The sequence below is a fragment of the Camelus dromedarius genome, chromosome 18 (genome assembly GCF_036321535.1).
Source record: "Camelus dromedarius isolate mCamDro1 chromosome 18, mCamDro1.pat, whole genome shotgun sequence".
In the NCBI taxonomy this organism is placed as follows: domain Eukaryota; kingdom Metazoa; phylum Chordata; class Mammalia; order Artiodactyla; family Camelidae; genus Camelus; species Camelus dromedarius.
The window spans coordinates 2,969,636-2,982,196 of record NC_087453.1 but is presented as its reverse complement, the minus strand read 5'-3'; the positions used below and the strand labels follow the sequence as shown (position 1 = coordinate 2,982,196).

General features: G+C 35.0%; 1 protein-coding gene across 5 annotated transcripts in view; it reads right to left on the bottom strand.

Annotated features, from left to right (window-relative positions):
• Positions 1-6,838: 6,838 nt before the first annotated feature.
• SYCP2 (synaptonemal complex protein 2) overlaps positions 6,839-12,561 on the bottom strand; it is a 69,388-nt gene continuing 63,665 nt past the window's right edge. For 3 of the 5 annotated variants that reach the window (XM_031433534.2, XM_031433532.2, XM_064496952.1), the window contains 9 exons: positions 11,932-12,022; positions 11,524-11,667; positions 10,848-10,975; positions 9,625-9,719; positions 9,430-9,529; positions 9,010-9,068; positions 8,779-8,857; positions 8,612-8,668; positions 6,873-7,653 (listed from right to left, as the gene is read on the bottom strand). In XM_031433534.2, coding sequence (XP_031289394.2) covers positions 7,579-7,653; positions 8,612-8,668; positions 8,779-8,857; positions 9,010-9,068; positions 9,430-9,529; positions 9,625-9,719; positions 10,848-10,975; positions 11,524-11,667; positions 11,932-12,022 — 828 coding nt within the window. In that variant the 3' untranslated portion in view covers positions 6,873-7,578. Of the gene's footprint in view, positions 7,654-8,611; positions 8,669-8,778; positions 8,858-9,009; positions 9,069-9,429; positions 9,530-9,624; positions 9,720-10,847; positions 10,976-11,523; positions 11,668-11,931; positions 12,023-12,561 lie in introns of all 5 variants that reach the window. The other 2 variants (XM_064496953.1, XR_004130837.2) reach the window with 2 other exon arrangements.

The window sequence follows — 12,561 nt, the reverse complement described above, 5'->3', positions numbered from 1 at the left end:
TTCTTGACAACAAGCAGTGGCAGAGAAACCTGGATGTGGTATACATGCTGGTGATGTTTAAAAGAGGAAAGAAGGCTGTTTTATGTATGCATCACTACTTTCTAAATGCAGTTTGTTTTCCCTTTTCAAAGATACACATGCTGAAACTGTTAGGACAATACAGGTGTATGCCCTGAAAGACCAGCGTACACCACCCAGTCCACGCCCTGCCTTCTACCCGGAGAATTCCTTGGTTATAGTGGTGACTGCAGGTGTGGCCAGAGTACAGGCTCAGGAAGGACCCTAAGCCCTCACTCCAATTCTTGCATTACAAGTTGAATGTGTTTGTTGCTCAGAATTCTGCTTTGGGTATTTATTCATAGCATGTGTGACTCTTCCATGCTGTGCACTGTCGTTTCAATATGTTAATGAGCCTAGACATCACGGTGGATGCACATAGGACACCTGTGACTGGGCTAGCTTCGCAGGTGGTGATGGAACAGCTGGAGAACTACCTCTAGCAGCTGGAGAGCTTCCCGGTGGGCCCTGAGGTCAGAGATGGCAAAATGTGGCACCAGAGACCACCAATTTAGCAAGGAATTAAATGCCAGATGGAAGCCACACAGTCTACTTCCCACTCAAGGATCTACTGGGCATCTGTGGTACCAGGATTTGGTGGCATTTAAGCCTCTGCGGTAATGTCCATAGAGTGTAGTATTTAAGTTTCTGCCTGGCTGCTACACTAATGCTGCAAAATGTTTTCTCTCTCCCACGTCCTTTCCCATGTGTTCTTCTGGAACAAGGGTTACCACCGTCCAGCTCCGTTTGGTTGAAGAATTGGAGTAAACCTGCACCAACATGCTGTTAAATTGTGATCCAGGTAAGAAATAGAAGTCATTAGCTACAATGATTATTATTTTACTCTGTTTGAAATAGGAAAATCAAGAAGTATTAGCTATATTAGTTGGCATAATCATTAACTTCTAATGCAAAATTGATTTAAATCAGTTTCTGTTAAATAGTAAGATAAAGTGAGCAATAAGTTTTGTAATAGCAGAGAGATCTGATCTTCAAAATGTTTCTTCTAAACTAAGGGTCTTGCAAACTATAGCCCACAAACCAAATCTGGCCTTTTTCTTTTTTTATGGTCTGCAGGCTAAGAACAGTTCTTACATTTTTAAATGGTTACATTTGACGTGTTTATACAAGTACCTACGTGATGTCCTCAAATTTACCATTTGGCCCACAAAGCCTAAAGCATTTACTGTATTACCCTTTCCAAGACAGTTTCCCTACTCTTGCTCTAAAAGCTTTTTTAAAGTTTAAATAAGTATGTAACAGAAAATGTTGAATTACACAGAACAAGCAACTAAGTTTTGTTTCTAAATAAGCTTAAATTTTAAAGTTTTAACATCAAATCTGTTCCAAATTTCAAACTCATAAGCTCAACTGACAGTAGTTATTTGACATGCATAGAATGCATGTCGAGTTAGAGAACTTATAAAGTCCCTATTGATATTAAAGGCACATGTTTCATTAATGTGAGACCTACTCTTTCAACTGCCTTTTATTTAAAATTATTGCTATCACAGCATAAACAAAAATTATATTACCTATAGTTCAGGCTAGTACGACATACAGGTTTTATGCAACACATCTGTATTCCTGAAAAAAAATCAAATTATTTCCCTCTAGATGTTGTTTTAGAATATTTCCATGGGCTTTTTTTTTTTGACCCAATTATGTTTTTTAAAAACATGAACCATTACAAACATAACATCTTCTTTGGTAATGCAGCCTGTGTACATCTGATTTGCCTACACAGTTCTTCAGAGGTGCCAATAAAATGGAAATCCATAGAATTCTGCATGACTGCTTTACAAACACATAGATCTCACTTGTAAGTACAAGGAAAGGGTTCGTTTCTTACCTCTGAATATAGAGCTAAGCACAGTGTGTGTCATATAATGGATGCTCCAATGGCTGTTTGACTTACACTTTGTTATCAAGTTAATAAAAATGCCAACACAATACAGGATTTGAGGAGCTGAGAATTTTAGGAGGCACATGGCCCTCTCTGAACTTTGCAAATTCCTACCTAGAAATATTCCACCTGTTCACTCATGTATTCACATTGTACAAGCCTACTTTTCTAGACACTCTCTTTAGATTCTGGAAATAGTGATGAACAAGACAGACAAAGTTCCTGTTCCCATAGAATTTACAGGAGTGCAGGTTTATGGAGGGGAGGTAGACATAAATTTCTGACACCAAAAAATGCTACATGATGGAGAATGATCTTAACATGAATAGGTTTGTGAGGGAAGTGCTTTCTGTTTAAATGGAGACCTGAAGCCCAGCAAGTTCCCAGGATGAGAGGATCACATCAACAAAGACTCTAACGTGGGAATGAGATTGGTCAATGAACGATGCTTGAAGGAGACTGGAAGAGGAGAGGAGTAGGAAATAAGGGTGAAGAGGCAAAGACAAGGCCAGCTCGCATGGTATACAGGTAAACCATGGTGTAAAGGTTGGGTTTTTAAGGGCACGGGAAACTTTTGGAGAGGTTTTGTGTTGTTGTTTTTAATTCAGATGAAATGGAGATAACATGAAATTAACAATGTTAGTACAGTTCAGTGGCATTTAACACATTCACAAAGTCATACAACAACCACTTCTATCTAGTTCCAGAACATTTCCATCCCATCCGAAGAAGACCCCTTACCCTGCAGGTAGCTACTCCATTCTCCCCTTCTCAAACAGTAATCTGCTTTCTGTCTCCATGGATTTCTACAGTCTGGATATTACATGTAAATGTAAGTTGAATCATCCAATATTTGACCTTTTCTGTGTCCATTTTCTATCATTTAGCATGTTTTTGAGATTCATCTACACTGTAACATTAATCAATACGAATTTCTTTTTATGGCTGAAAAATATTCCATTGCATAGATATACTACACATTTGTTTATTTGATAGCCATTTGGGCTGTTTCCACCTTTTGGCTATTGTGAATAGTGCTATTGTGAACATTTTTTTACAAAAGTATTTGTTGAGCATCAGTTTTCAGTTCTTTTCAGTATACAATTAAAATTAGAATTGCTGGATCACATGGTAATTTCCTTTTTTAACTTTTTGAGGAACCGCCAAACTGTTTTCCACAGCGGCTGCCTTATTTTACATTCCCCCAGAAATGCACAAGGGTTCCAATTCCTTTACATCCCTGCCAACACTTACTTTCTGTTTTTTGATTCTAGCTATCCTAGTGGGTATAAGTGGGATCTCATTATGGCTTTGATTTCCATTTTCCTAATAACTAATGGTACTTGATGTATGTTAATAAGTTTGTTAGCCATTTGTGTATCTTCTCTGGAGAAATGTTTACCACCCATGTCCTTCGCCCATTTTCTAAATCAGGTTGTTTGTTGTTTTGTTGTTGAGCTGTAAGAAATACCTGCATATTCTGGATACTAGACGCTAATCAGATAAATGATTTGCAAATATTTTCTCCCATGCTGTAATATGTTCTTTTTTACTTTTATTTAAGTATTCTTTGATGCACAGAAGTTTTTTTAAATTCTGATGAAGTTCAATTTACCTTTTTTTTTTTTTTTCCTGTTGCTGATGTTTTTGGTGTCGTATCTAAGAATCCACTGCCAAAACCAAGGTCATGAAGACTTAGTCCTATGTTTTTTCCTAAGTGTTTTACAGTTTTAACTCTTACTTTTAGATTTTGGTCCATTTAAAGGTAATTTTTATATATGGTGTAAGATACGGGAGTCCAATTTTATTGTTTTGCTTGTGGCTATCCAGTTGTCCCAAAATCACTTGTTGAAAGACTATTATTTCCCCACCAAATGGTCTTGGCACCCTTGATGAAATTCAACTGCATATAGATGAATACGTTTATTTCTAGACTCTCAATTCTATTCCATTGGTCTATGTGTCCATCCTTATGTAGGTAACATACTGTTCTAACTTAGCTGTGTAGTATGAAACTGGGAACTGTGAGTCCTCCAACTTTATTCCTCAAGATTGCTGTTAAGTTCCTTCCATTTTTACGATTGGTTTTTTTGTTTGTTTGTTTCTGCAGAAAAGACTTGGAATTTTGATAGGGATTAGATTAAATCTGTAGATTGCTTCAGGAAGTACTGCCATTTTAACAATATTAAGTCTTGGAATCTGATGGGATGACCGTGGGAGTCTTTCCACTTATTTGGGTCTTTAATTTCTTTCAGTAATGGTTCATAGTTTTCAGTGTTGAGGTCTTGCAACTCCTTCATTAAGTATATTCCTTTTAATATACTTCTGGGTTCAGTTTGCTAGTATTTTGAGGCTTTTACATGTATAGTCATTGTGCTGTTCTGTAATTTTCTTGTGATGTCTTTATCTGATAGCAAGGTAATGCTGGCCTAACAGAATGAGTTAGGAATATTCCCATCTCTTATTTCCTGGCAGCATTTGAAGACTGGTGTTAATTCTTCTTTAAACATTTGGTAGAGCTCTTTGTTGGGAAACTTTATGATTACTGATTTAATCTGTTTACTTAATTGTAAGTCTGTTCAGATTTTCTGTTTCTTCTTGAATCAGTGTCAATACTTTGCATTTCTAGGAACTCATCCGTTCTATATGTTCTCTAATTTGTTGGCATACAGTTGTTCATATAATTCTCTTATAATTCTATTTTTGTAACGTCAGTAATAATGTTCCCAATTTTCATTTCTGATTTTAGAAATTTTAGTCTTCTCTTGATCTTAGTCTAACTAATGGTTTATCAATGTTCTTGATCTTTTCAAAGAGCCAACTTCTGGTTTTATTATTTTCTCTGTTTTCTGTTCCTTTTTTTAAATCTCTAGTGTTTATTTCCTTCCTTCAGGCAGCTTTGGGTGTAATTTGCTTTATTTTTCTGGTTCTTTAAAGTATAAAGTTAGGTTCCTGACTTTGAGATCTTCATTTTTAATGCGTATTAATGTGAAGCTATCCATTTCTCTGAGCACTGCTTTCAGTGTGTTGCATTTTAATTTGTCTCAAAGTATTTTCTAGTTTCCCTTGTTATTTCTCCTTTGACCCATTGGTTATTTAAGCGTGTGTTGTCACTGAAGAGTTTTACATAAGGAAGTGGCATGATGTGATTTATGATTTAGCAAGAGTATACTGGCTGCTCTGTGAACAAGTTGTGAAAAGGCAAGTGTGAATGCTGGACAGCAATGTAGGAGGCTGTTGCAATTGTCTATGTGAGAAATGATATTGACACTGTTGAAGGTAGTGATAGTGAAAGTGACAGAAAGTATATTTATGTAGAACATATTTTGGCAGTAAAATCTGCAGGACTTGTCGATCGACTAACCAGCCAAAGGAAAAGGAGCAATCAGGAAGTACTTCTAGGTTTTGGCTTCAATATCTGGGTGAATGAAAGTAACATTTCAAGAGATGGAAGGACAGGTTTACTTTTTTTCTTTGGTGGTGAGACAGAATGCTGAGGGAGAGAAATCAAGAGATGTTTTGAGAATTGAGATGTTTACTACAGCTGTCAATAAGCAGTGTATATGACATTCTAATGTCCAAAGTAAAGGTCAGAATGTTTATACATTTGAAAGTCGTCAACACAAGGATGGTTATTACATGCTTACCAGATGCAGTTACCTACGGAGAAAGAGGCTGAGGAAGAGTGACAGACTAGGAATGAGCCCCACGTTAAGAGGTAAAAGGGAAGCCAGGAATGAGATGAGAAAGAGTGGAATACATGTGCCAGCCAAGGGTTTTTAAGTGTTAAATGGCACTGAGGAGCTGAGTAAGAAGATAGAGATTAGATTTGGAATAAATAAATTACTGGTGATTTTTCATAAAAGCTGTTTCAGTGCAATTGTAGAGATAAGCTGGACTGAGGCAAGGTAAGGGACAAATAAGAAGTGTGTGAGTTAGAAAATAGAGAAAATTCTTTTGATATGTTCTGTGTAAAGGTGAGTAAAGAATTTCATAGGGAGGGCAGCAGTTAGAGGGGAACTTGATGTTAGTCCTTTTTTTTTTTTTTTTAAATAAATGTGGGCTATACACACCAGTAGAGAGAAGTCAAAGGTAATAGGATTAAGAGCACTAGCAGGTGGATTAGATGGTCTTGAAATAATGAAGCTAATCTGTCACTGGAACATGTGAGAAATCAAAAAATGCTGGTGATGCAGATAACATGTGACATTTTTGGGAGAAGAGATGAGGAAGTGTGAAGTAAGGCCATCCCCTAAAACGTAAAGAATTAAGGAGAGGTACTGATACATAGTAATACTCTTGAAATGTGGTCATAAATTTAAACCTTGGTTATATGATTTTTCTCAAGTGATATTCAGGTTATGGAATGAGGGGTGTGAACCAGTGGATAAAGTTAAGGAGAAGAGAGAGGACAAGAAAGTATTATTTTGGACTAAGGACTCCAGTGTGGGGAAGGAAGGACAGACAAGAGGGTAACAGGCACAGCAGGAGTGGTGGAGTAAACAGCCGGGACGACTCTGCAAGTTGGGGTGATAATGTCTGAGGCTGAGGTTCAGGGCACATAACTACTGGTGATGATGAGGTCAAAGGAGAAAGGTTTAAAGAGCTGGGTTGGATTACACATACAACACAGCATGGGACCAAGTACGACATAAGCAGGGAGGTGTGTTGTGATGGGAGTAGTTCTAAGCCACTTCTACCACGGTACTTCAATACTGGTAGTATTCAAACACGCTGCTACCATTAAGCAGGCAAGTGAGGCTGCCTGGTATTATACTTAGGATGTCTGAAAAGGATATTCTGTTTGATCCAATGTTCATAAAATAGGAAAAATAATAATTTATAAAATAAAACAATTGTAGAACATTTATCCGACAAAGCATTTATTTCAACATTAATATATTATACAATTAAATCAAATTAAATGTGTATTCATTTTAAGAAGTTAATGAACACTGGGGTTTAAAAAGTACTTGTCAAAACAGCTTGCTTATGAGTTAATAGCATGTCTACCTAGAATTATATAGTAACCATTTTAGACTCTTTTATTGCCTTCTAATAACATAGTGGAGTCATAACTGAACAAATATACTCTCCAACAGTGTGCTGCAAGTACTGATGGCCACGCAGGTAAGCATTTTAAATCTGACTTCTCCCCCCTTCTATGCGTCACTAAATTTTTATTACTTGTAGTATATTCTGAACTAGTAAACAAATTTTAGTAATACTTTATATTAGTTCAAACTGTTTTCACTTAAAATATATTTTGTATGGTAAGTTGTAGTTTATTAAAGGAATACCTAGTTTTGTGAATATGGTTAACTGAATATTTGTCTCATGCATGCAAAACAAGCCAATTCCTTTTATTGTCTGATTTCCCAAAACTTTCTTTAAAAAGGGTAATAGTGTACAGACAAAAGTCCTTTGGGCTCAGAACCATGTTATAGTGACTGTAGGTTCTTTCATTGATAAGATATTTCTTTGGATTTGGAGGTTCCTACAAAGGCAGTCTTGCCTGGGTGACATGTGTTTCTCTTTATAGAGCTACTGTAGTATTTCCTTAGTTATACACAGAAAAGCATAATTCGATAAAACTCGCTGGTAACAACTAGGCGTCACACACTGTTTCTTTCATGAGCCATGAATAATGACATCAGTCCTCTGCGTACTTTAAGAAGCTCTTCCTCTTGCTATGGTCAAAGGAAAAAAATTAGTTTTGTACTGATAATTTTAAAATCAAAATTTAAAAAAAATCAAGACACTGTATATCAGTGTTCATTTTATCCAGTCCCCCTGGGTATATTCCTAGATATCTACAGGATTATGTGCTCATCACTGATATTTTAGATGATCAATTGAGAGAAGACTTCTAGTCTTTTAAACCCCAAATCAAAGAAATTTGTATTTACTGTTTAAAGGAAGAAAGTAAACCAAAATAGTCTAGAAAAGAATTTCAATAAGGATCAGTCTGGTTAGCTTATTTGTTTTAAGCTAAATTGGCTTAGCCACAACATCCTGATCCTCTACTGTTTCAGCGTGTTGAAGTTCTATTAAAATTAACTAAGTACATTAAAATATCCTGTATACCAAGATTAGTACTAACGTATACATAAAAATACCTCCATCCTTGAGAAAATGCCAAAGACATGTTCACTTGGAGAAGTCCCTTTAGACATCTTCCCCCCTCTCCAGGGGACCTTTCCCCCAGAATGCAGCTGCTGGTCTACTAGACTTTTGGAAAGTCAGCTAATTTTATCCCCAATTTAAGTAAATGAAGTCTTGCCCAAGTAGACAATAATTCACTCTGGGATCACTCTGTCCTGACACACCTTCTCCTTCAGAAGACACAGCAGGAGAGAGGTCTGTTGCAGTGCACAGTGCTTAGATACATACAAAGAAATCATTCTTCTAGCTAATTTTTAAATTTTCAAATTAATTTTTTTTTCTTAGGAGAGACTCATTATTTAAATCACCTCTGATATTTTACTGTAAATTTTGCTCCCTTATTTTAATTTAAAGAACTACTAGAAGAATCCCAGTGGGGCTAAAACTGCCTTCTCTCAATCCAAAAAGAAAGGAGAAAAACCTGTGGAAGATTTTTCCATTTAAAAATAAGAAAGCATGATCGATTCTAGAGAGTTGATTTACCATTTCCTTAAGAAGCCTGTCTTGCAGCATTTTCATGTTTTCTTTCATCAAACACATCTGTGAATAAATAATTTCTCCCATGAAATTTATTATAAAATTTTCACAGCAAAAAAAACAAGTTAGACTAATAATGAGTGAGATTATATATAAAAATATAAAATGTATACCTCAGATGTAAAAATAGTTTCTTCATAACCAGTGTTGTAGAAGACATTCTTGTCCAATGAAGCTTTTAAAAGGTGAAGCCTAACAAGTAAAATAATGAAAGTTACCTTTGTATTGTACTTAAATTATATATTCTATATTATCGCCATTTAATTAAACATTTTAAACTAATACAAACTTATTGTTAATAAAAATATGTCATAGATTCTAATCATTAAGAATGTCATACGAACCGCTGCTGTTCACTTTTTTGATAGGCACTGAACTTGTGAAATATCTTTTCCCAAAAGTCCTAAATTTCAAAATACAAAACTAGTTATACTTATGACTAAAAATTAAAACTTGACATTAGAATTTACTATATTTCTATAATTCCTAATTTAAACAAACAACTTGGCTATATGCTAAAAATATTACAGATATAACTCTGGGATATAAAAAAAATTGAAAGCAAAATCTTTCGGAATTTCTCCCTTATTACAAAGGTATTCATTATAAACTAAAAATCTAAGTTAAACTAAGTTATATTCTAAGGAACAAAAACCTTTTTGGTGTGCTCTATCTAAAAGCAAAAGGTTAACAGAGGTTTTCCTGAGTATAGCTCCTTAAAAATAAGGTTTTAAAATTATTTTTAAACTCTAAAAAGCACAAACCACAAATTCCTTCTCCAAATCTTTTAAAGACTGTGAATCTTTTTCAAAATTCTCCAGCTCCTCTGTGATGATGAATTGGAATTTATCAAGTTTTTTGATCCTATTAAAGAAACAAAATGAGATTTTTTTTTTTAAATGATAGCTCTCAGACTACATAGCACTTAGAATATTTCAGAAGGGATTTTAAGTACAGACCTGTACTCCTGAATTTGATGGTTCATTGTTTTTATATGCTGTTGGGCTGTTTTCCACAACTGCTTAGTAAAATAATCCATCAGTTTCTGGTGGATCTGAAAAATACTCATCTTTAACTTGAAAATCTTTACAAAATAATAATCCAACCAAGACTGTATTAAGACCAAAGCCTTTTCCATGAAATATAAATGACTAAGGAGAATTTAGAAAAGTGAAAAAAAAAGTGATTTCAACCGAAGTGTTAATAAATAAGCTCAGTCAGAGCAGAGTCTCGTTCCACCAAAGAGGTTCTAACTGAGGGTTGAATTGGTAAATTATTTTCATTAAGTACATCACACTCTACAATTTACAAAGATGCTAGTGATTGTAATTCTCCTCAGGAGCACAGCCTAAGAGTCCACTCAAAATTATTTATTCCATTTTTCATAAAATACATATATTCACATCTGTCACAGATGTGTAACAGAATATATGAAATCAGGGCTTCTCTGTTTAGACTTGGATAAATCAAAACAAAAGAAATACACAGAATCTCAATTTCAGATTTGACCACTGAAGAGAAGAAAAAGACAAAGAGATAGGGCTGATAACCTGTGCAGGAAAATACCTTTTCTTAACAGAAGGACAGAATGAACTGTTGATTCTAAATATAGGCATGTGAGAAAAGGACATGGGTGGCACAACAATAATTAAAAATTATTTTAGAAAGGATTTTTGCAAACATTACCTCTTTGGAGCCTCAGTAACTAAGGATACGTAAGTACAGAACTGGTGAAACTAAGTGAAATGGACTTCTGTGATGGGGGCTGCTCGCCCTTTGTACTTACTTTATTATAGTACCTGCAGTGGCAGTCACCTCTGTGAGATAAACGATGTATTAAAAAGACTAGACATGAAAAGAAAATTGTTCAGAAAAAAAAATCACAGAAGAGTCAAAATGGTAAACAAATTGAAAAGGAAAACAGGAGAGAGACAGAACCCGTAGAAAAAGAAAGGGCACAGGATAACGCACAGACTTTAGAAGAGAAACTCGGCTCTTGCGAGAGTAAGGTTTTTCACCTAGGACTCGTTCCAATTTTTCACCAGTACATGAGGAAAGGTAAGTTCATGAGTGGGTTTTTGGTTGCCAAAGGCTCTAACAAACTGATAGTCTAGTAGAAAGTGTGGCATGTTGTCATATTGAGTATAAATTACAAATCATAATTTAAAGAATGACAACTCACATGAACTTTCGTCTTGAATTCTGTGTTGAACTGCTCATACACAATCCCTACACCTGCTATTTCAGTTTCCCAGTTCTCCCCGGGAATAGAAGAGTCATTTGTTGATAACGGAGATACACTTTCAGACACTAAAAAAAAAAAAGAAGACGACAATCAGCTAAAGTTAAGGTAAGCATTGTTACAAATTTAGCCTTGTTTGTCATGAGGCTGAGAACAAAATTATGTTATTTTCAGATTCTATATGTAATCTAAGGATTATGAAATCAAAGGAAGAATTTATATTTTTTAATTTAAAATATTTTTACTTAAAAAAATCAGTCCAAATGTTCCATTTTAATGTTACTGTTTCTGCTTTAATACCCATGCTAAAAGGTTTTTTATAACTGGTTTAAACTACTTCCATGTTATTAATCCAACTATTTAGTGACACACTAATCTATCAATAAGTTCATACTCCAGTAAAACCTGTATGTGGTAATCAGTGATAGAATGATGAGGGTGATCTATGAGTAAAAAGACCCTTACTATAACATTATTCAGATAGAGTATCATCCTTCTTGGATGTATCCAAAGTTGTCCTTACAAAGGGATTTCCTTTATGGATGAAGTCACTAGAGATCTAAGATACCACCTTCCAAAATAACTGCATTCTGATACAGGCATTTGATCTACCGACCTTTGTCATTGTGATGATCTGCATCTTCGCCTTTAGATAGTTTTTTGGGAGGCAAGTTTGCTCTTTCTTCCAGTTCTACTTCATCATAATTACTTAGGTTGTCTTCTGTGTACATTCGTTTGCGACTAAGATGTTGTGTAGGGCCTTAGGAACAGTTAAAAAATGAGGTACTATAATCTTAATTAAAAATACCTAATATTTTCTTGCTTTTATAAAAAAAAAGTCTTTCAGTTAACTTGTATAGTTTCAGGCAACTGCATTAAATTCTACCTATTGTACTTGTTTTCATTTTGACATGAACTAAATTGAATAAAGGTACGACTTAAAATATATAACTCCTTTAGATGGAATTTTACAGTACTTCGGTAATTAATATATTATTTAAAAAGCAGGTCTATGACTGCAAACCTGATGCATGAGTGGAGTCCCAGGGCATGTCACACTGCGTTTTCTCTCCTCCTTCACTAGACATGGATAATGGAGACGCTGAATGACTATCCTAAAATATTTATCAGAAATTGGAAAAAAATTCTGTAAGTACTCTTGAATTCATCTTTGACCATCTTACCCAAACCCTAAAGATAATAAACTGCAAATGTTATCAGTTCTTTTTTTTTCAAATTGTTTGGTTTTTATCCCTTTATCATCTCTCACATTTACCTGAATTTGTCACCATGCATTTACCTCAATGTTAAATTATAGCAATAGTTTTGAGTTGGCTTTTTAAAACTACTACTACTTTTCTGTCCCTCCTCATTAGGATTTTGATTTCTTTGAGTCAGGGAGCCATAGAAAATCAAAGTTTTCGAGACTACTTCTTTCAGGCTTTATCTTTAACTGAGCCCCATCTTTGTCCTGTAACCTTATGTTTTACTGTTTGAATACACAAGCTTCTTTGTTCCAAATTAACCTTTTTCCTGTTTTATGAAAATGCATGTCCACTTCCCTTTCTGTACTCAGGTTATCATTCTTTCTCCACTCAGTCTGTATATACCAACCTACCCACTGAGGTTCAGGTCAAAATTCAGCCTTAAATTT